Source organism: Leptodactylus fuscus, chromosome 3, assembly GCF_031893055.1.
Source record: "Leptodactylus fuscus isolate aLepFus1 chromosome 3, aLepFus1.hap2, whole genome shotgun sequence".
Classification (NCBI taxonomy): domain Eukaryota; kingdom Metazoa; phylum Chordata; class Amphibia; order Anura; family Leptodactylidae; genus Leptodactylus; species Leptodactylus fuscus.
In genome coordinates this window covers 172,042,301-172,067,325 of record NC_134267.1, presented here as the reverse complement: position 1 = coordinate 172,067,325, position 25,025 = coordinate 172,042,301, and the positions used below count along the sequence as shown (strand labels likewise).

At 40.0% G+C, this 25,025-nt stretch overlaps 1 protein-coding gene across 5 annotated transcripts in view; it reads right to left on the bottom strand.

The window, feature by feature from the left end:
* Positions 1–25,025, bottom strand: part of PLCH1 (phospholipase C eta 1) — a 209,383-nt gene that overhangs the window by 4,799 nt on the left and 179,559 nt on the right. For 4 of the 5 annotated variants that reach the window (XM_075268765.1, XM_075268767.1, XM_075268764.1 and 1 more), the window contains 9 exons: positions 22,768–22,865; positions 10,888–11,067; positions 7,108–7,215; positions 5,589–5,713; positions 4,779–4,863; positions 2,631–2,777; positions 1,389–1,468; positions 848–907; positions 130–487 (listed from right to left, as the gene is read on the bottom strand). In XM_075268765.1, coding sequence (XP_075124866.1) covers positions 130–487; positions 848–907; positions 1,389–1,468; positions 2,631–2,777; positions 4,779–4,863; positions 5,589–5,713; positions 7,108–7,215; positions 10,888–11,067; positions 22,768–22,865 — 1,241 coding nt within the window. The remainder of the gene's footprint in view (positions 1–129; positions 488–847; positions 908–1,388; positions 1,469–2,630; positions 2,778–4,778; positions 4,864–5,588; positions 5,714–7,107; positions 7,216–10,887; positions 11,068–22,767; positions 22,866–25,025) is intronic. The other variant, XM_075268768.1, reaches the window with a different exon arrangement.

Below are 25,025 nucleotides of genomic sequence, written 5' to 3'. Positions count from 1 at the left end.
CTTTTATAGTTTCATTACCAAGTATACTGAAAACCTCAAATTCATTTTTCTAGAGTTTAGAGCAACAGATCAGTATACAACATGACTTTTTTTTCTACAATTGTGGCATGTAATAAATGGTTAGATTACCTGATGCTATGTCATTTATTTTGGTATCTTTAGAAGACTCTGATGTAGAAGGTTCTAAGGCCCCAAAAAGAAACTTGTCCACTGGCATTGAAACAGGTCTTGCCTGTAGGCTTCTGGATGTTCTTCTCATAACAACATCTTTCTCCTTAGAACCAGAAACCTCACATGGAAAGTCTTTACTCTCTGTTGACTCTTGAAATACCATCTTAGTCTTCTTTCTGCCCTTGGCAGGTGCACTGGCAGTGCGCCTCAAAATTCGGTCTCCAATTGATCGCTTTCGTATGTGACCATTACTCTCCACCGAACCATGCTTTGTACTTTTATTGAAAAGCCCTTTAAGCCCAATGAATTGCCTGTTCTGAAGACATAAAAGAAGAAAAATAAACTTAGAAGAAACTTTTTATTGAAGTCATAGGACTACACTAATATAAGGATGACCAACACAGATGGAAGTTTCAGCTGAATACAAGCCTGATACATGCATGAGCAGTGATACACCATGACCTGTAAAACCATCTTGGTATTTATTGTCCAAGTAGAAATCACACAGGTTTACAAGACGTATGAATTTTATGCATACAATAAGAACTGTATGCATGATGTCGCCACAAGCACACAATTCTCAGTTTATCCATGCTTGAATGGGGGCTGATGTTTGATGATACATTACTTTGTCATGCGACAGGTAATTGGCACTCAGCAAGTATCATGGGTCTACCTTTGTGGCTCCTAGAAAGTGCAATATAGTATAACTGGGATTGAGGATTAAAGGACTCCACTGAAATGGAAAGAAAAATACAAATTTGAGCTCCTGGAATAAATGGCATGTCAGCAGGCATATAATTTAAGCACCAATGAAAGGAAATCCATAGCTCAATGGATTTAAAATTTATCTGCAAAAAAAAAATGACATTACATCCCAGCTAGGTAGTTACATTCATTGGAAATTCATCATAGAAGAAAGCCTAATAAGATGGAAAACACCAATAATAAAATTCTAACCACCAGTTAATGAACAAAATATCTGTGCAGTCTGCAGTAAAGCTGGCCGGCATCTCAATATGAAAAGCCTTTCATTAGCCGGAGTGAAATGCGATCCCACTCAGACTTGTTAAAGCAGCGCTTCTACATGGCTGTCCTGAAATATTTTATAATTGCAATCTATCCAGCCTTCTGATCTAAAGATATCTATGCAAGCGGAAAGGACTTTACTGACCTGGGCCCTGCTTAAGAGTGGATATTGAAATACATTTGCTTACCTTCCCATATATCTCATTTATTGTGACATGGACAAATATGGAAGCTTCCGTCAACCCTTCCAAATAAACATGTCGGTATCCTGCCAGACGAATCCAAATAATAATAATGTCACACCATGCTCAGAGACACAATGCACCACAGAGATTGTCACTATGATAATTCTCTAGATTGGCAGCTGACCTCTAAGAATGTCAGTATGGAGATAACTGGGGCTTTTTACAGTATATAGAAATATTACAATCTGATTGAATCCATATGACCTCTTTCCATCTGAATTGAGTTTATTAACACTGTACAGTTAGGGAGTATATACAATATATACAGTCCAATTAACAGAACACTTCATATCAATAACAGCTCAAGCTAATATTACCTATTAAAAAAAAAAGTAGGCTACGATCTGTTAAACTAATAGAAGGTTTCTTAAAATTTGCAGCATCTCGATAGACATTTCACATTGAATACTAATAGTGAAGTTACGATACGCTATTCCCTCCTTTTTAGTCTTTCTGCTGCAGTTCCTCCATTTTCATGTCCCTGGTTTACACCTTATGCTATGTTCACACCTGTGTTTGGGTTTCAATTCTTTAGGTCTGCTTGGGGACATAGACTATAATGGGGTCCGCAAGGTTTCTACCTGAAAAATGCAAAGAGAAAAGTGCTGCTAGCAGGACTTTTCTGCATTTTTCCAACAAAATGGGGAACGGAATCTCCGAACAGAAATCGGGTGCAGGTGTGAACCTAGCCTTAACAGCCAACTGGTCAGTACTAAGTCTGGTCAGTAGTCTAAGACATGCCCCATTGCTGATAATGACTGCATTGTGCCCATCCTGTATCTATCCATTTATGTGAATGCAAATAGATAGATGATGTGCAGATACATGGACCGATGTATACAACACAGAGCACGTCAACCCCTTCACCCTCTCTGCGAGGGTACAGAGAGTCAGACTCCCAACGACTTGCTATTGATGACCTATGGTAACAATGGGATATAGGAAGATAAGGGATGAAGCTGCCACTACTAAGTAGATGTTCTGCAGCTAGATAGTTCGGAGTATACAATGAGCAGTAGAGCACTGCAACTTAGTTGATCAGTGATGGTGCAGATTGTTAGACTTTCTCTAAGGTGATGCTTATGCCTATCCTAGCAACCGACCATCAATATTCTGATCCTAAACACTCTATAATAGATACATTTAAAAGAGACGAGTTAAAAGTATGAAAAACATTGATCATACCAGGCATTAGACTGCTAAAGGCCACTGTCCTCTGTCCAACAAAATCCCGTCCAATTGGATCATGGTCCCATACTAAAAATCTGACCAGGGCTATTTCTGGCATGTGGACAGTAAAGGTGAGGGTCTCCTCCCAGACGGGATTGAAACCTGAAACATACAATATAAATAATATAAATTATACTTGCACAGATACATATCAATAGAAAGGTGTTGGCACGGGCAATTCTTGATAATATGATATAGACTACGTGCAAATTCTTCTACATAATGTGTACAGAACTCATCAGGCTGTTTCCTATTTTACAAGACATGCTGTCCTCCTTAGTTGGCAGAACTCCAGTACAGATTATTCCTTATGTTTGCATCCCCCATTGATCACACAGCCAAATACAGCAAAGGCTCTGTTCACATCTGTGCAGTTTATTTCTGTTCCTCTGTTTGATCACGGGAGCAAAACAACAAAAATGTCAGATCCTTGACATGATTGATACCAACGGCGCTCAATGGACACCACTGACTATAAAGGGTACTTCTTATTTATATCATGTCACCTCATATTTTACTAAATAAAATTGCACAATACACTGCTCTATGTCATCTGCCACTTCTGAAGGGATCTGTGACAGTCTCTCCTAATGGAGTCTCCAATGTAGATGTGACCAGTGTGTTCTCTTCTTTTATATAATTCCCGGATAACAGAAGAGGGTGCCAATACTTCTGCATACAAATGACATGAGGCTTTATAGTCAGTCAGCACATACTGTAAGTCAGGCAGAAAGCAGCTGGACTCAGGTATGCCGAAGTATTTGAATACCAAGCTTTTTTAGTAAGCTTCAAGCCATGACTGCAGAAACCACGTACGGTATATTATCTTGTTACTTTTAATGAATGAGGAGGCAGTGTGCTGTACCTAATGTCTCCATCTCCAAATGACATTCCGTAATTTTGTCTGACAAGGAAGTAAATTTGAAGGATTTAAAACACAGCTGCAAAAAGCAGTACAAGAACCTCATTACCTTCTCCTTAGTGGCATGCTTTATTAGTACATAGAGCTATCAATCAGGATCTCACCAATCAAGTGCAGTGACTAAGTATATGCCATCGCATGAAGTTCCTTAAAGTAAATTTACACCTTTCTACTTCTCCTGAGAAGTCACCAAGAGACATGTCAAAAGAAGGGATTCTGTGAGATACAAGAGCTGATATCCCTAAGAATTAGCTGCAGATGCATTTTTACTCAGTAAAGGCAATGTCAGACCGTAGACTATAACATCCCGACATGGCCTCTCCCAAATAAAACTAGGAGAATTCAACAGAAGCCAAAGAGGCACAATGCTCTGAAGACACCAGTCAAAAGCAAATACCTAACCCGACATAACCTAATCTATACTGATAGTTTCTTAGAGGAATCACAGCCATGTCAAAGGGACATTTTTCATGGCCATTTTGCATCTGTGGATCTGTCATAGACCCATAAATTGAGTCTACTGAATGATCTGTGAAAACATGCAAAAATACCATATGTGAATACCCCCATTAATGTAAATTGATTTTAATGAAGCCGAGTGATGATGTTAAAAAAAAAAAAAAAAATGAAGATCTTTAGGCCAAGGCCCCACAATGAAGAAAAGCTGCATTTTTTGTTGCAGATTTTGCTACTTTTTTTTTTTTAGGCAAAACTGGGAGTGGAATTAACAGAAGGGGGAAATAAGATGGTTTCTTTATATTTCCCATTTTTTTCAAGTCACTCTTAACTTTTTCTCAAGAAAACTCAGCAAAATCAACAACAAAAAAGCAGCTTTTCCACAATCTGTGGCCTTGGCCTTTCATCTCGATTCATAAGTAATGTGTTAACCAAACACTTGTTTGTCCAACATGATATATAGTGAAACCATAGAACAATAGGTACACTATGAGTTTTAGGTGTCACGATAGCTCCAGCCTAAACTAAACTGAAAGATACATGAAATTATTTAGCGTGTTACTGAAATAGCAATAATCATACTTAATTAACAATAAATAACATCTCCTATAAATTGGAAAATAACAGTACAACAAAGAAAAAAATCATTTGTATCTACCTAACATACTCAATGAAGCACACAGAATTTATGTCTGGCAAGAATACTAAAAGCCGCCATTACTGACCATTGTCATCAACCACACGAGTTTGTTCTTTACAGCAATCCACAGGTAGGCCAATGATTTCCACTTCCACAAAGGGATCAATGATCTATGGAGGTAATACACAATAAGAGCCTATAAATGCACAGCCTTTACTGTCATATTACACGATTCAGTGTCGTTTTCCGCTCATCGTATAGCCATATGTACAACACACGTAATATTCGGAAATATAAAGTACTGTATATAGAAGTCACATAGTATCTACATTGTGATATAATCCATATAATAACAGATATAGTAGTGTCCTGCATTGAAATACTTTTACTTCCTTGTAATTTTCTATTTGTTACTTATTGAGGCCTTTACATATTTTAATAAATCACAGGTGGACGAGTTTAGTTGGGATATTTCTATATACATAGTTACAGGTTTATTATGCACTGTATGTCATTTTTCTGGTATACAAGGTCACAGATTTCAAGTCAGGTTTTTGTACAAACATTTGTACCATTTTTCTTTTTATGCTGCCTTGCCACATCCCTGTAAGGGGGCATTGTGAGAAGATTGACCTATTGATCATTTATTCCAGCTCATAGATTTCCATACAGGCACATGATTTATGAGATCATTTAACATTTTCCAAATGACAGACTATTTGTACATACATTTAGACTGACTCAACTCAGTTTTGTTTCTTTAAGCAAAAGTCAGAGATCTTAGCTATAGCTCATACCCCATGCTGATAAAATATACAACCTATAGGAAAATCAATTGTTGATTGACAACAGAAGAAAACAGAAAGGTTTTCTGTGTATGGACATGTTTTCTTACTTCTCCTCTGTCGCCAAGCATGGAATCTGGAGGTTTTGGTAGCTGCTGACCACTAATAACTTTTAGGATAAGCTGCTTTTTAGGGCTGGCTGGTAGAGGGTCGCCAGAGAATGGATTAAACACACCTATAGAATGAGAAAATACATATTAGTGTATAGTAAATGGATAAAACTGATATTTCATATTACTGTAGTCTACATAATAATGAACTTTACTCCCAAACAAACAAAAGTATAAAAGCTCTTTGTACATAACCTTATTGTGGCACTTGTCTGGGAATGCCAATCTATGTGACAACATCCATGGTATAACATTCAGGGTTACTTCCTTTAAACCTCTATGTGTCTATGTGTCCAGGATTCCTGCAAGAATTCTTAAACTGTTTATGTAATGAACAATTTTCATCCTTTCTATGAAAAAATTTCTGCTTTTTCATCAATAATTTAGGCTGCAAAAGGTGATTGCTATATCTGCTCTTCCATTGACCTGTTCTATCATGGATGAAGAGGAAATATCATGGTAAATAAAAATGGCGACTTTATACTATGGTAACTATTTTCATAGCTATATTTATTTGAAGAATGTAGTTCCTCCTTGAGGCTGTATTGCTCTCAATGCCAGATGGAACGTTCTTCCATCAGGGAATAAGTCATGTCTCCTGAAGAGAGGCGGGTAATCCTGACACTCACAAGTCCTCAGGCATGTCCACTGAGAGTCTTCTTGCAGCAGAAAGTTTTAAGAAACTTTTTTACATGTAAATTTTTACCAAAAACTACCATTTAGATGTCAGCTTTGAAGTTTAATGTTTCTATGGATAATTCTTTTGTTGGCATTCATTCTCAGACTTAAGGCCTTTTACAAGAATACTCAGATCTCATGTAAGGTAAAATCCCCCTTGAACTAGGTTCTTGAGATTGTCTCAAGAGGAACACACAGAAAATCTAACACAGATAGATAGATAGATAGATAGATAGATAGATAGATAATTATTATTATTTGTTTTTGTAGGTGTTAATACAATTATCTTTTTAAATCCTTAAACATTACAGTGAGTTTATATATTCCTTAATATACACAGACTATATATAAAAAACAAACAAAATCAGAGGACGTATACAGCAGGCTATATTGTGTAGAATATAGAATAATAAAAGTTACAGTTTATGATTTATTTCAGTGATATTTGTTTAATATCGAGATCATATGAGATCATTGTGAGTATCTGTATCAGATACTTTTTAGTTAAATGCAGGTCTGAACTTACAGCTAACAGTAAATAAATGGCATGTAAAAGCATCATAACTGACATTTGCCATTTTTTTCTGTCAGCAAATTCAATTATCTGTGCAGGCAGCTTTCATGGAGACATGCTGTCAAGTTACGCAGTAAATGCTGTCTTGTGCCATGTTTCAGCACCATCTCATTCATGGGTCAACCTTATTAAATGGAATAGAAATAACAGGAACAGGTGCCTTGCATGTGTTTACTCCCAGATCTCCCAATTAAAGTGGTGGCATACCTTTACACATCTGCTGAGGTTTAAGGACGTATCCACAATTGCCGTTCACCTTGAATTTTGCACGATTTAATTCCATCATGCGTCCTTCTGTCTGGTAGTTGAGTGCCACTGTGAAGACAAACAGAAAGATGAGGTATGGAAACCAACACAATCAGCACAGCTACATCATGATCGGAATTTTAAAAGGAAAGGAGTGTCTGCTTCAGACACTAAACCACCCATAGGTCCTTATGGAAGGATGCTTTAGTGCCTTCATAATCCTATTCTAACCCTGTCAGTTTCCAAAAACAAAACAAAACACCAAGGCGTACTTCTCCGGCACCATCACTGACATAGTTGATAAGGTGGGATAAAGACTCAATTCCATAAAGTCTAAAATATAAACCTACTATGTTGATCCAGAGGAAGGAAAGTGGACAACTGAACCATATTAGGAAAAAAATTGCTTATTCCTTCCAAAATATATTGTCGGACAGTGTCCCATCCCAAAAACGTAGTACCCATAATGTGATATTTTTACTTTCAAGAAAGTCATCCAGGCCTCTCTTAAACTTGTTATCTCTTGAACAAGACCTCAACCATTATCACATCCTGTGGCAGTGAGTTCCACATTGTCTGGTCTCTGAACTGTCCATTGATATATTTGTACATTGGGAAATCGGGTGACCCTTAAAATGTCTTTTTATCAAACTGAACAACCTCAGGTTTGGTAACTGCAATTTGTAGTTTAAAGGAGCTCTATCACTGAGAAAAGACATTTTTTTTAGCTAAGCACATACTTGCATAGCCTTTAGAAAGGATATCCCATACTTACCTTTTGTATGTCAATCGCCTCAGTAGTTTTTGAATTAGGCAGTTTTTCTTTTTATTCATATGCTAATTAGCCTCCTGGGCAATTTACATACAAAAGGTACGAGTAATGTGAAAGAGCCTTTCTAAAGGCTATACAAGTATGTGCTTAGCTAAAAATTACTTTTCCCAATGATCGAGCCCCTTTAAACTAGGGGCACAGTATTCCATAGGATTCCATATATGGTCTGAATAGTGACATGCAGAGGCATGGGAAATGTATGATTTCTAGGTTACATAGTGCCATATACCAGTGGAAGCTTATACAATGAAAACCAAGTATGCACTATATATGGCCGCTCCATCCAATATGCACAAAAGCTATACTTCATGATACTAAGTGGTTACGACTAGAGATGAGCAAGTAGTATTCGATCGAGTAGGTATTCGATCAAATACTACGGTATTCGAAATACTCGTACTTGATCGAGTACCACTCGCTATTCGAATGTAGTGCGGGCATGTGCAGTCGGCTCTGCCCAGGCCCGATGCCTGGCAGAGTGAATTCAGAGCCAGAAGATGCCGTGGGGACGCTGCACGGAGAACACTTCTTGGAGGATCCAGCCCGACCCTCACTCGTGGACTTGGTAAGTATAATTTGATCGAATGTTGCCTACCCCTGAAACGAGCATTTTCCCCCCATAGACATAATAGGGTTCGATATTCGATTCGAGTAGTTGAATATTGAGGGGCTACTCGAAACGAATATCGAATCTCGAACATTTTACTGTTCGCTCATCTCTAGTTACGACCTATTAAGCTTGCAGGGGAAATTGCTGCTTCCTCTCAAAGCAGCGATATAGTGTCTGCAATATTGTGTCTACTTTACACCTCTAGAAACCTGCTGACACCAGGAAATGGTACTGAACATTAGGATCCTGGAGTGAACCCTAGCTGCTGTACAAGCATCAATGTCACAATATTCAGGCATATACAAATCATGTGTGAATCAATGAAAAGACTGTCATCCCTGCTTGTTTATGAAGTGCCACATTGGCCTTATATTAACCATCAAGTTGTATACAGAGCAAGGATGAATGACCAAAATTTTCAGAGGATCTCTCAAGGAGGAACAAGCTCCTGGGGTTTATATAATATATCCCTGACTCGAGAGCTCCAGCACAGTATGAACAATAGGACTGCGCACAATGTACTAGCACAACGTCCATTGCTTATTGTTGTTTAGTTATGGACAGGTATACCCAGCAGGAACAGGATTTACCAAGTTATGGATATCCAAGACTTTATTACAAAGACACATATTGTATCTTCATGACATATTCTCCCTAAATAACAATGTCGAAATTAATATTAATGAACAGAAGTAAGTGAGAAGAAGCCGCAGTTTCCCTTTATAGCTGCATCACGATGACTTTGATGCTTTTAAATTATAATGATTCTCAATTATTAATGAAGTTTACATAATTAAAGTGATACTTTCCAGTATAGATCTGAATGTATAAAGCGTATGCACACCAGTGCCGGCATCAGACATATACCACTGTAAACAATCTACAAAGATATATCCTGTAATATAACCACAGATTTCTATTGTATATGTGTGCCATTTGTACAGTATAAATTTAGAACTGGAATTCATTTTAACATTTTTTACTTATAACTGCATGTATACAACTGTATACTTTTTTTTTTTTTTTTTTTCTTAAAGGAGTATGTTTCTGTAGCTCCCATTCACCTCTATGGGATTTACAGAAACAGCGTAGATCAGAGAACTACGCAGTTTCTGCAAAAACTAATGATAACTACTGACAGTCTGGAGTTGAATTTCAGGAAGAGGGAGAGGTTGGCATTGGAGCCTCTGAGGCTTATTTTAGAGATAAGGGGTCTCAGAGGTAGGATCCACATCAAACAGGAACTTATGGCGTATTCTCTGGATACACCATAAATGTATTTTGTGGACAAATCCCTCTAAGGGTCAGTTCACATGTGAACCGTCCACGCGGATTTTGACACAGAGAGAGATGCGGTGAGCCGCGTCTCTCTTTGGTTAAAACCCGCCTGCCGCGACCATCGCGACCAAAACCCGCCCGCCGCTAGCGGAAAAAAGAAGCCCGGCGGTCTGCATAGACCACCATTGTAAAGGGGCAGATTTTGAAGCAAAATCCGCTGTAAAAATCCACCCCTTTGCCCACGTGTGAACTATCCCTAAAAGAACAAAACAAATAGCACAAATCAAATGTGCAGAAAACAGAGCAGGAAGATTATAGTCACTTCAATTGATCTGAGCTGCAATATGGTGATATCACCAATGGTCGTGACGACTATGGTGCTCAGGCAAGTGACATGTCAAACAGCTGATCAGAAGGGGTACTAGGAATCAGATCTCCACCAATCTGATATTGATGACCTATTCTAAGCATAGCACATCAATACCATAGTGTCATAGAATTTCTTTAATAACCAGAGCTGGGACCAGTGCTTTCCAAGGGGAAGAACCTATTTGGTTTACAGTTGTAAATGCTGATAAGAAAATATACATTTAAAAAACCAAATTACAAATAACTATGAAAAACTGATAGCAGATTTTTGCAAAATAAATTCTAATCCTTCTATTAAATAGATTGGGATGCAATCTCTAGTGTGAACATCGTCCAAATCTGAAAAAGAAAGTGCTCTATACAAAGGCAGAACTTAAAACTCGTGGGCCCCAATGCAAAATCTGTAATGGTAACTTACCTACCTTGTGCTGTTTAGTATAGTGGTATATTTTATATGTTACACGGACCCTTGGGGCCCCCCTCAGGGTCCAGGGCCTGGTAGAAACTACCTATAGCTACACCCCTGGCTTTATTATTGTGGTATAAATAGACTATGTCTGATGCAAGTGCAACAAGAAATCAGTATTTGCAGCAATAAAATATTCATTGGAACACAACAAAGCCAACACTTGAAGGTTCTGGTAATACATACCTAACTGTATCCCAGCATTCCAGTACGGCACAGGGTTAAAGTTACTGGAGTCTATCCTGTAAGCTGATGGATATATTCTGGTAAGCTGTTTCTGGTTGTACAGCATGAACTGTTCTGACTTCTGCTGAACTACTTGATGAGCTCTTGTCTCACTGAAAGACAGAACATTTCCTGTGGACCCTGCAATAACATAAAAGATCAGGTTATTTCTGTTATATGGAGTCAGGCAGTTTTTCCTTTTCTTTAAGGAACAATTTCACTTAACCGTAAGAGAAAAAATAATCTCCAGAGTCAAAGCGCAAACTACAAGATAAACATGCACAGGTAGGCTACTGAAACAGTAATGGAAAGGAGAGTATAGCGCTACAATGTCTGTATGTTGATATACATATAGTAAAGGAATGGTACCTGTATAATCCAGACTTCAGAATATATTGATGACTCCTACATTAAAGGAGACCAGGATATGAAAGAGTATGGCATCATGACATCACCTATGGACCTCTTGGATTGATAATCGGTATGTCATGAAGAGGTTACTAAAACAATACACTACTAGTGTGACCATAAAGCTCTATGGAATCTCATTTCATTCTATGTTTTGGAATATTTTTGTAATCTCATTTCATTCTATGTTTTGGAATATTTTTGTAAGTATTTTATAAGAAAAAACAAGGGGGGGGGGGGGGATATTGGGCATACAGGCCTGTGCAATGTATGGATGCACGTGTTATGTGCAAGAGAAGGTGGGGCGATAACATGATGGCCAAGACATGGTTCAAGTGAAGTCAATGGGAGCAAAGCTGCAATACAAGAGCCCAGTTATTATACAAGGACCATAGCCATCCACTTTCAGCATTTATCTGTGTACAGTACGAGCGTTAGGAGTGGTCTCATACAGTTCATACATGCAGTGCTGGCTGCCAGAATCCCTGCGATCACATATTTATGGCCTATGCTAAGAATAGGCCATAAATTAAAAATACCTGGACAACCCCTGAATGCATGGCAAGCCTTGAAATAGAGGAAAAAGGAAATCTGGCACCCAAGACTCCAATGTGGTGGTGAAATTAAAACTTCATTTTTATTGAATTTCTTTTAAAATATGGACATCTCAGATATGTATATAGTCCATGTGCAGAGGTGGTTTCTGCTACGCTGACACGTTTCGGTGCTATAGCACCTTAGTCATGCCATGCCGAAACGCGTCAGAAACCACCTCTGCACATGGACTATATAAATATCTGAGATGTCCATATTTTAAAATAAATTCAATAAAAATGAAGTTTTAATTTCACCACCACATTGGAGTCTTGGGTGCCGGATTTCCTTTTTCCTCTATTTGCATGGTGCTGCAGCTCTAGCCGGAGAGAGCTTTTTTTTCCTGTACATCCATCTGGATTCTAAATTGAACACCGACTCTACAAAATCTGTAAGTCACCAGTTTACCTTATATTTGGACTGTATTATCTATAGGGGCTGAGTGCAAATTTTTCTATTTTGTTACAAGCCTTGAAATGCAATATAATTCTTCCTATGTGGCTTAAAATTCAGGAGCCTTCTAGACGTTGGCCAAACAGGATTATTCATGAAAATTATTTAAGAAACTTAATCCAGGAGTCAAAATGAGAGCAGTACTGGGCAAAAACCAATGCAAAGGTAGATTTCTTCAAATTGAGCCAAGTAATGCCTGGTTCACATCTGCGTTCGGTATTCCATTCAGGAAGTACGCATGGGGATTCCCCGAACGGAATACCGAACGCATTGACAAGTGGTGAGCTTATCAAATCAAATAGGCTTTATTGGCACGTCCGAATGGATATTTGGCATTGACAAAGCTAGTAAAGTGTGTGTGTGTGTGGGGGAGGGGGGGAGTTGGAGTCGAGGGGGAGATTATGGGGGGGGCTGATTTGGGGTATAACAGTCCATGGAGTCTCATCTTCCCCTTAGTTGGTGACTGCTATATGGGGAGGTGGGGTGGGGCGGGTGGTTTGGGGTATAACAGTCCGTGGAGTCTCATCTTCCTCTTAGTTGGTGACCGCTATATGGGGAGGTGGGGTGGGGTGGGTGGTTTGGGGTATAACAGTCCGTGGAGTCTCATCTTCCTCTGGTTTGGTGACAGCTGGACACATATTGGGCAGCGATCTCCACAGTGGCCTCTTCTTCTCCCAGTAGGATGTAGAGTTTCCTCTTCTCATCTGCAGATATGAAGTCTGGGATGTGGGCAGAGAGTCTTTGGTAGTAGACGGCCCTCACAGCTGAGTATTTGGTGCAGTGTAGCAGGAAGTGGGTCTCGTCTTCTAGGGCCCCCTGGACACAGTGCTGGCACAGTCTATTCTCCTGTGGCTTGTACGTCTGCCTGTGTCGCCCCGTCTCCATCTCCAGGTTGTGGGCGCTCAGTCTGTACCGGCTCAGGGTCTGTCTGTGTTTGGGGTGGCGTATTCTCTCCAGATAGGTGGCCATGGTGTAGTCCCTTTGCAGTGACTGGTACACAGTGAGTTTCTTGGAGTTATTTATTGCGCTTCTCCATTCCTCGATGTACCGCTCTCTGTCTCTCTCAATGACTTCTTTTATTTGAGCCTTGTTCAGGGCATGATGGGGGTTTTGACTTGGCAGATGGCTGATGCTTGGTTGGGGGGTATCAGTTTTTCTCGGGGCTCTGTAGCTCAGCCAGGCTTGGTGGTGGTAAGAGCCAGGACTGCTGCCCTGTATGTGTGTCCAGAAAGATAGCGCCCTCTTCTGCATGGTGAGCCATAGGGGGAGTCTGCTTAGCTCAGCCCTGCAGGCCATGTTGGAGGTGCTGCGATGGACATGGAGCAGGTATCTGCAGAACTCCAGGTGGAAGTTCTCTGTTGGGCTGGAATCCCACTTTGACTGGTCTGGGTAGGTCGCTAGGCCCCAAACCTCGCTGCCATAAAGAAGGATCGGAGCAATGACTGCGTCAAATATCTTCAGCCAGACCCTCACTGGTGGTTTGAGGTGGTACAGTTGTCTTCTGATGGCATAGAAGGTTCTGCAGGTTTTTGCTTTCAGGGTTTCTATTGCTGCTTTGAAGCTTCCTGATTGGCTGAGCTCCAGCCCCAGGTAGGTGTAGCTGTTGGTTTTCTCCAGTGTGGAGCCGTTCAGTGTGAATTGTGCGGTGGGGGCTTTGTTGTGGCCCTTCTTCTGAAATACCATGACTTTGGTCTTCTTCTGGTTGATGGGTAGGGCCCATGTGGTGCTGAATTTTCCAGCACTGACAGACTTTCTTGGAGGTCTTTCTCGATGGGGGACAGGAGTAGGAGGTAGTCCTCGTATAGCAGGAACTTCACCTCCCAATTGTTCAGGGTGAGGCCTGGGGTTGGTGAGGCCTCCAGGGCTGTAGCTAGTTCATTGATGTAGATGTTGAAGAGCGCTGGGCTCAGGCTACAGCCTTGTCTGACCCCTCGGGCCTGTTGGAAGTATGCTGTCCTTTTCCCATTCACCTTCACACTGCACTGGTTTCCGATGTAGGAGCTCTTGATGACGTCATACGTTCTTCCTCCTATTCCACTCTCTAGGAGTTTTAGGAGTAGGCCTGGGTGCCATACTGAATCAAACGCCTTCTTAAAGTCCACTTATGAAAGCACACAGATCCCATAGACAATAATGGGGTCTGTGTGTTTTCCACATGTTGTCCGCATGAGTCCTGGGGAGAGGAAAATAGTTCATGAAGTACTTTTCTCTCTGCATGTTCCGTGTGGACACCGTGCGGGAAACACATAGACTCCATTATAGTCTATGGGGTCCGTGTACATTCATAAGCTCACTTCTTGTCAATGCGTTAGGTATTCCGTTTGGGGGGTCCCCAAGTGGACTCCCCAAACGGAATACAGAATGCAAATGTGAACCAGGCCTAAGGACAAAAGACCCATGAACAGCAGTTTGCTGACAATTTCATGGCTGTATTGCTTTATTTTTTGGCTGGCCATAATAAATACATAACCTCTCTAATAATGCATAGTACCCACTATAGATTACATTGTGGTCAAATTGATTTTTTTTTTGTTTATGGAGTGTCAATGAACGCTTACAACAAAGTACTGTAACTAACTCATAGGGTTACAAGGATTTTTTTTCTGTTGAATATAAAAAAAAATATATAATCATACTTTTTTCTGTTTTTCTGTGCTATTTACAAATACTTATTGTTATATTGTGCTTGTCTACCCAGGATACAGCAAATGCGAGTAAGAGATACGTTTCGTACAAGCCTTTTAACTGACTGCTTGGATGAAATGAAAACAAGCATTTGTGTTGCCTAAAAAGATAAGCTTCATTGTTTGGATCTTTGTCAGCAAAACATGCAATTACGATAAAAGCTAAAACCGCCGACCACAACAACCGCAAAGCTTCTTCTTTCATTGAGAAGACTTTAAATTAATCTACACAAATGTAAACATTATAATGAAATGAGCGCGGCCAATCTCCGTATGAAGGCAGACAAAGACAAGCGGCACTGACCTTTCTAGCTAAACATTGCAAAGCTTAAACTCATAAACTGTACACTGAATAACATTGCAGGAAACTGGCAAGTAAAATTTTGTTAAACATAAGTAAATTGTGAAAAACTCAGAAAAAAAAACCCACTCATACCAGTAGTGTTGATTAATGTGCCATTTGCTAAAGAGTATATACTCGAATATAAGCCGACCCGAATATGAGCCGATGCCCCTAATTTTACCACAAAAAAACTGGGAAAACTTATTGACTCGAGTATAAGCCGAGGGGGGGAAATGCAGCAGCTACTGGAAAATTTCAAAAATCAAAATGGTCGGAGTTTTTGGGTGCAGTAGATGCTGGGAAAGGGGAGGAGGAGTTTTGGTTGTCTGTCTGCCCCTTTCCTGAGCTTGAGGACTGTTTTTTTTTCCCCACTTGGAATTCAGCCTGGCTGAATATAGGGTATCTGCAGTTCTCCTATTAACCCCTTCCTGAAGGAACAGGAGCACTGCAGATACCCTATATTCAGTAGACCGGGCACTTTCAGACATAGGGATACCTAATGTGTATGTGTTTCACAGTCATTTTCTACTTTTATATGTATTCAAGGGACAGGAGGGATTTTGAACTTTCATTTGATTTTTTATAGCTTTTCTTTCCCCACCATTTTATGGGAGATTCTATATTTTATGGGAGATTCTGGTCATAGACACCCCCCCCCCAAAAAAAAAAAAAAAAAAAAAAAAAAAAAAAAAACAGAAAAAATATAATATATAAAAACTGTTCTGAAAAACTCAGCTTATACTCGAGTACATACGGTACTGGGACCTGCCCCATAACTTTTTGACATGTACTGTATGTCCACATGGAAAATGCAGGGTTTTTAAGGGGAGTTTCAAGGTGCAATGGTGCACATGGCTGTGATCTAACATTCCCTTTCTTCCACCTTTCTAACCACAATTATATTCATTTCTTATGAGTACTACTTTTTATGTGTTTTACACCACACATTATTGTATAGGGTGATTTAGGGATTAGTATATACTGTAATACCTGTAATATCCTGCATGGTCATGAATAGTTTAGTGGTTAGTATTTAGTATCTCTAGTAATCTAATATAGTATACTTTAGCAATGAGGGACTAGGATAGTTTTGATTTAATATTTAAAGTGGAATGTCCATAGTTGTGTCTAATATCATGTTGGAAGAGTTTTGGGGACATGTTTGCTATATAATTTATTAAAGAGGACCTTTCACCATATCTGGGCACAGGCAGTGTTATATACTGCCAGAAAGCTGGTGAAAGGTCCCTGATAATGCTCGTCTACGGACAAGCTGTGTGAGCAGAGGGAGGGGGTGTTCCTCCCCGCTCCACAGCACAGCGCGATTGGCGCCGCGAGGCAGAAGGACGTCTCTGGCTAATGGTCAGAAACGCCCTTCTGACCATAGAAGAGCTACGGTACCGGGCCGTAAGCTCTTCACACCGGGCACAGATCGGGAAAGCCGACAGTGCGCTGAACTCAGCGCACTGTCAGCTTTCTGGCAGTATATAGAACTGCCTGTGCCCGGATATGGTGAAAGGTCCTCTTTAAGTAACGGCAAAAAAACCCGCTTCTTCTGCGTAGCAAAACACTGAGGCTGGGGCCCCATGTGGAGTTTACGCCCATGGAAATGCCACAGAAAAAAACATGGAGTTTTGCAGTCACAGCAAAGTGGATGGGATCCTAGAGAATCCCATCTCTACATTGTGGAAAAATACACGCATTGTGGTTTTGGTAATCGCAGCATGTCAATTATACCCACAGAAACAACTGCGATTTCCCCATAGACATAATTAAAGCAGAAAGACTGCAGAGGAAACTTCGGCAGACTTTCTGTGAAACGTGCTGTGAAAAAACCCACAATGCATTGCCGCTACCTGGGACATAGCTACAGAGAGTCTGCACTAACTGGGGCAGAATTAACATGCCTAAAAGAAACACGGCCTCTGCTGCTCTCAGCAACCAATCACAGTGCAGCTTTGATTTTAAAGGCAAAATACAAAATGAAAGCTGTGATGTGATTGGCTGCTATAGGCAACAACTTCAGTTTCTCTTTTAGACACAATAATAAATCTTCCCCATAGTGTACAGTGTGTACTATACTCAGTGACTAGGGCTTGCAGACTCTTTGACCTGCCTCTCATCTCCCTGCCATGTATACAGCTTTGTAGAGCGACTTATACAGCTAGTCTACCCTTATTACTCTTCCCCTGCCTATCCGTTGCTGTTAGCGCTGATCACTGAAGGAAGATCTTACCTATTCCTTCGTGTCTCTCATTATCAAGGAGATGGTGTAAGATGTGTAGGATATACCGTATATAGAGAGAAGCTCTGGTGTTAGAGTAAGAAATGTTACAGGAGCAGAATAACACTATATTCGCATGGCCATGTTCTGCAGACATGTGATGCCTGATGTTCACAGACGGCACTCCACCCTGGTAATCTGTAGCTGCTGTCCAAGATATCTCTCGTGCATCCCCCATACTCTGGAGCTCCTTACTAAGACGCATAAGACTGACCCCCACAATCACAGGATTTAAGAAGGCCCTGTAGACTCACCTATTCAGGAAGGCCTACAACCCCCAATAACACTACTGTAACCTCACCACCATCTGAACAGTCTCCCCCTCTCCTTCTGTCTCTACCCCCCTTCCCTCATAGATTGTAAGCACTCGTGGGCAGGGCCCTCTACCCCACTGTGCCAGTCGGTCATTCTTAGTATTATATCTGTTTGTATATTCTGTGTACTGTATGTGAACCCTCAAATGTAAAGCACCATGGAATTAATGGTGCTATATAAATAATAATAATAATTGATGGTCTGTACTAAGGACAGGCTGTAAAATATAGTCCCTGAGCTAGTGACTTTAGAATTCCCAGGATTGTGTCCTCCAACAATTAGAAACTTATCACCTGTCCTTCCATGGACCATTTTTGGTAAATTTTAACCCCTTCCTGCTAGAAACACAAGACCTGCCATTTTGATGTGCTCTGACACACTCAACCAGCCATCCCAATTTGGTCCTTGTCAAAGTCAATCAGATTGTCATGCTGCTTTCAACACATCATCTTCAAGAACTAACTATACACTTGCTGCCTAATATATCCCACCACTTGACAGGTACCATTGTAATGCGATAATCAATGTTACTCATTTCACCTGTCAGTGCTTATGATGTTTTGGCTGATGGGTATATAATTATATTGCAAGACACAGTTGCACTTATTCCTCATGTGTACCAAGAAACAGCTGATAAAAAAAAATGAATGAAAATGTCCAATTTGCATATTTCCACAAGAAAAAACAAATAATGGTTTGAATTGCAAGTGATGTCTTTATAGCAGCTCTAGTGGTTAAACGGTATGGAAACATCATTCCTATCATTAAAGAAGAATTATCATTAAAAATAACACAAGCTTATCTCACAGCGCAGAGCTAACCCAATTATGGGAAACAGACGTTTCTCTAGCAAAATGCCACCTTTGTTCTCTTTCAGCAGCACCAAGAAAAGCAGCTCCTTTTCCAACCAGGCTGATAAACATTTACCAACTTTCTACAACCTCCGCCATATTATACACTTACTGTTATTCTTCAGCCAGCGCTGACAGTCAAAAAAATTTGGAGCAAACTTTTTCTGTGTGTTTGTTTTCTTTATACAGAAAGAGCATTTTTGTTATGTGTAGGTGTACACATATATATATATATATATATACACACACACACACACACACACACACACACAAACATACACACATGCATCTCCTGCTGGCACTTGAAGAAACCATTTCACCATTTGGGTGGTTGCATGTTACTAGTTTTGAGTTCATTAGAAGACTAGGTTATCAATAAATAAATATACACTTATATATAAACCTTATAAATACTTACCGTATTTTTCGGACTATAAGACGCACTGGACTATAAGACGCACCCAGGTTTTAGAGGAGAAAAATAGGGAAAAAAAAATTTTCAGGCAAAAAATGGTAAAATATTTAATATATGGGAGTTGTAGTTTTGGAACAGCTGCAAGACCACATTGACAGGTGACCCTGCAGCTGTACGGGGATGTATAGGGCGTTTTTTTTTTTTGTGGGGCCAGGTGTACTTTTTAGATATACCATTTTGGGAAATGTTTATTGCTTAGATCACCTTTTATTTAATTCAGAGACAAAACAGAGAGAAAAACCCAGCGGTTTAGCACTTTTGATTTTGACGTTCACTGTACATAAAAATATTAGTAGACCGGGCATTTTCAGACACAGGGATACCTAATGTGTATGTTTCACAGTAATGTTATACTTTTATATGTATTCTAGGGAAAGGAGGTGAACTTTTATTTAATTTTTTATTATATTTTTTTTAAGTGGTTTTTTTTTTATTTTTTTACTATTTTATTATATCTATGACAGGCCTGGGAGCCTTCATTAGGCTCCCAGCTGTCATCGGAACAGGTCGGCTCCTGCGGCCTCGCTGTGCAGGAGCCGGCCTGCATCACTAAAGGTATGGGGCCGGTGGGGACCGGCCCCGGGGCTAACTGACTGCCGGGACCTGCGGAGGAGGAGCGGATTTGCAGCATGGCCGCGCTACTGCCACCGCTGGTTTTCTTCAGCGGCAGGAGCGTGTCAGGGAGTGTCTTAGCTGCCGGGGCCTGCAGTATTGTCACGCTCCTGCCGCTGCAGAAAACCAGCGGTGGCAGTAGCGCGGCCATGCTGTAAATCCGCTCCTCCCCCCACATTCGGACTATAAGAGGCACCCTCATTTTCCTCCGAAATTTGGGGGGAAAAAAGTGCGTCTTATAGTCCGAAAAATACGGTATTTATTTATTGATAACCTAGTCTTCTAATGAACTCAAAACTAGTAACATAACTTTAATTCTCAGAAAGCAGTTTGCTATCAGACACACGCTAATATAATTCTCCTAGCATTAAGTTTACAAGCAAGCGTATAGTGTTCACTTGCGCATTGTGGATGCCAGGTGGAAACGCAGAAGCGAAGCAACATACTGGTATTCACTGCTACACAGGTAAGAACCATAAGAAGCTCTACTACAGCACGTTTTTTTTTTTTTTTTATTGTACCCCGGCCCTTTTTGGTTTAATAGTAAATACTATTTTGATTAGTAAGCACCTTTTGCTACAGCACTGTATTCTGTATTCTGCTTTACTCAGGATCATTTGGTTTAAGAGTAAATATTATTGTGATTAGCCAAACATCTTTTAAACTATTTGGGTCAGTTCACACGTGAAAACCGCCTAGCTTATTTGTGCGAGGTAAAAAACCTCGAGGAGTTTTTTTGACGCTGTTTTTTGCATTCCACGCGGTTTTTGACGAGGTTTTTGACGCGGTTTTCGCTAGCGGTTTTCGCTAGGGTTTTTTTTTCCTATATGTGCTATAGAAACTGCAGGCGAAAACCGCGCGGTTTTGTGTGCAAAAAACCGCGCGGTTTTTTACCGCGCGGTTTTCGCCTCCCATTCACTTCTATGCAATTCTTCAGGCGTTTTCCGCCTGAAGAAAGGTCATGTCGCTTCTTCAGGCGGAAAACGCTAGGAGGAAAAAAAAAGCTAGTGGTCTACATAGACCACCATGTTAAAGGAGAGGTTTTTGAAGCTAATTCCGCTGTCAAAAACCTCCCCTTTGCCCACGTGTGAACTAGCCCTTTGTTGGTAATATTGAAGCCTTTATTGCATGTGTCAATATCTATATGTTTTTGTATGATCACATTGGCTGACTATGGAAATTTGTATATATTGATTGATTTTAATATGTTGCTACCATATTGGACTATTCTTTTTATAGTTTGTATCACACTTGAGAAAGGGCAGGTGCCTAAAATGCATCGTGTTTAATAAACTGTTCAAGATCATACTTTGGTGTGCGCGATTACTCCCTACCCCTCCACTCCAGTCGGACTTGCCTGAGGAATCACCTATCATTCTTCCAGTTATCAGTCTGCTAATTGAATTTTGCTGATAAGGGCTGAGACAGGGAGTCTGTTACCTCTGTATGTAAACACAGACCTAAAACGGAGTTTATTGCAAACTGACTCGGTCCTGTAGCATGTAAGTTTGGGATTCTCATCACTATCAAATCCAGCTCTGCTACACCTGCTTCATATTGTGCATCTTCCAGTGATACTGTCCTAATTTATTTACAACCATCCCTCATTACTGACTGCAAACATGTACTGCTATTAAGAGAGCTAGCAGAACTGGCTTTGTCTGGGAGACAGCAAGTGAAACCCCGCCCACCAATTCACCAAGAAAACCAGGAAGTAAACAGAGCACACAGCCAGCAAGATGGTGAACAGGTGAGTTGAGCATATCCCTTTAACAAACTTTAAAATCTAGTAATACTTTGAATTTTATGTCAATCTAACATTTTTTCTGTAAAGGAGTGACATACATAGAATATACACACAGCTTAAGACCTAATGTCTTATCCTTTAGTCTCCAATACTGAAAAAATAACATGTCCTGAGAACAAAGAAATAAGTCTATATCAAAGAACATTAAGGCATCATACGGATCACTGTGCTTTTGTGAAGATTCTCAAGGACTACAAACCTTGATTGAGAAAACTAATTACCGAGCATTAAAAAGAACATTAAACTTTACTAGACTTCCTTCCAGAAATCTCAAACGATTTCTATTACCCATCCAAGCTTAGCTTTGCTGATTCTGAACAGAATATTCCACTCAACTGTACCATAAACAGGAAAACAAAAAATGGAAGTCGGCACTCCAATTAATATCCAAAATTTAAAATATACTTTTAATGTCCATGATTAAAATGAATTTGACAGAAACAGAAGACCAGTGCAAAAACTTGAAAAATACGAAAACAACACTTACAGCATGATGAAAAAATAGACGTGCTCAAAGCATAGATGAACCAGCGTTAGTAGCCTAAGCGTTTCAGGGCTTTAGCCCCTTACTCATTTGCATTCTGCCATGAGTAAGGGGCTAAAGCCCTGAAACGCATAGGCTACTAACGCTGGTTCATCTATGCTTTGAGCACGTCTATTTTTTCATCATGCTGTAAGTGTTGTTTTCGTATTTTTCAAGTTTTTGCACTGGTCTTCTGTTTCTGTCAAATTCATTTTAATCATGGACATTAAAAGTATATTTTAAATTTTGGATATTAATTGGAGTGCCGACTTCCATTTTTTGTTTTCCTGTTTATATGGCCTGGACCGGGAGGTATGAAGCCTTGAGCACCCAAGGAGAGTATTTCTAAAGTATCGCACACTATACAAGCACTTTTTACGGGGGCTGTGTTCATTTTCCATATGTACCATAAACAGACCCGGGTCTGGTAATTCCCCCCCCAATGTCCTTCTTGTGAAGATATGCTGTAAGTAGTATTAAACAGTATTTTACCATCATCCATTATGTCCTGTGCAGACACAGAATTTGTGTACACCACGAGATCAGAAAGAGCACGACATAATTTCATAGTTTTCCTCCGACGGCCCAACCTGAAAAGTTACAATAGAAAAAAAATAAGTGAACTGGAACCTAAAATAGCACCTAACGCCCTAAATATTTTATCATAAAACTAGTTATTAACCTATTTGACTGCTCAGTAACACATAGCCCAAAGAAATGCAAAGTAGCTCTGCTTCGGGAAAACAAAAACTCTCTGGGGCCACTTCCTTTCTAAAGAGAAACTTTTAGAAGAGTTACCCTGCATACATTGGTTTCCAGGAAACATTGTCTGGTCTGTAGGACTTCCTACGCATCTTGTTGGTCAGAACAAATTATATTCTTCTTATTTTCAAAACCATCAAGACAGTCTTCCAGAGATACATTCAGCAGACTTTTAATACATGTCAGGGGAAATGTAGATGTGGCTCTCAGTGTTCCCTATGGTTAATGTTTTTCAAGCAAGAGGTCTTCTTCCCTCAACCAGAACTGACCAGTTTCTCCATAGCTATGACCAGAACTAGGGAAGACAGTTACCTATTCTGGATTCATTATTTTTATTAAACAATTATTGGTATTGTATAATTAATTAGAGGAATAGTTTGTTACATATTTACATTTATACAAATCCAATCACCAGCTTTTTTATATATATATATATATATAAAATGGAGCTTTATTGCTTCTGTCAGCCAATTTTGAATAAATTGGAGTTGGATTGTAGAAAAATGGAGAAGACTGCAATCTCAGTCCGTAGTTTGGCCTACTGACTCCACAGCCCTGGTTATGCCAACCTCACAGCGTTTCCCAAAATAAGAAAAAGTACCCCCTAAACTTTACACCTCATGCATCCCCATAACACTGATAGAAGCATTGTCCACATAATGGAAAGCAATTTTATAAACAACATTATATCTTCGGTATTAATTATTCAGTTTCTGAACTAAATGTCATTCAGCATGGACTCCAGTCAATACCATTTGTGCAGGACTCATCACCACCACAGTACAGGTAGGATATGTTCACATCTGCATCAGTCACTATCGCAGCCAGTGTAGCAAAATACAACCTATGTTTCCCATCAAAATGCAGGACATTGGAGGGTATCCCCATATTGCAGTGTAACTCTCACAAATTCTTCTGCCAGTCAATAAGGTCTGCTGGGTGCCAATGCCATCAATTGAGAGAGCCCATTACAGATAAGAAATGAAAACCATGACACAGATGTTCACAGGGCAGGGCTGCTTTTATTATTGCAAACAGACCCATAGTTTTCTTATGGCCTCATACACATTACCATGTGTTATCACTGGTCTGTGTAGGGGGCCGTGGGCAAAACCCAGGACATGTCCTATTCCTATCCATTTTGTGGCCAGGCTCATGAATGAAATGTATCAGACCTGGAAGGCCATGCGCTGTCTGTGCCGTTTTCTCACAGACCTATGATTCGTGTACATGTAGGCCAAGGCTGGTCATACACATTAGACATCTGTTAGTTATGTGCTTGTTCAGCCAACAGTTTTTCCATTTCTATATTACCTCCCCCCTTCCGTATAACTCTTCATCTGAGCATACATGTGTTCTGGATGGAAAGAGAACTGTTGCTAAACACATCTGATCCTCGTGCATCTCCACTGAGAACAGATGGATCAGACAAGTTGTAATCGAACTGTCCTATCCATCTCTCTGCGGCATCTGCCATTAGGAGCCCTCAATCAAAAGGCCCCTCATACACATCAGATGTTCAGCCAATCGCGCCAAAAAAACATGAACTTCTACAGTAATCATTTATGGTACCTACCATGATATATGCCGTTTTCAATCATCACAGAAACGACATTATGCACAAAGCACCTTAAGTTTTTTTTCAGCAGATCTATCTATACATGGGTGGGGGTGGGGAATGCACTATCTCTTATAATTCTTGCTTACGCAGTACATTTCTGTTCATTTTCATACAATGGGGAAAAGAATAGTCCAGACTTGGAATATATAATATCATAAACTGATTAAAATGGGTGAGCATGTCAATGTAAGTTCAGTTTGGCTGGATGTAAATTATTCATTTTCTTAGTGGCCAAAAGGGAACAGTTTAAGAAAAAGCTTCCTTTTTAAGATTGGATCTGTAATTATGTAGGTCAGTAAAATACCTTGAATTAATTCAGCTCCAAGGTGACAAAGTGTAAGGGGAAATATACGGATGTGATATAATA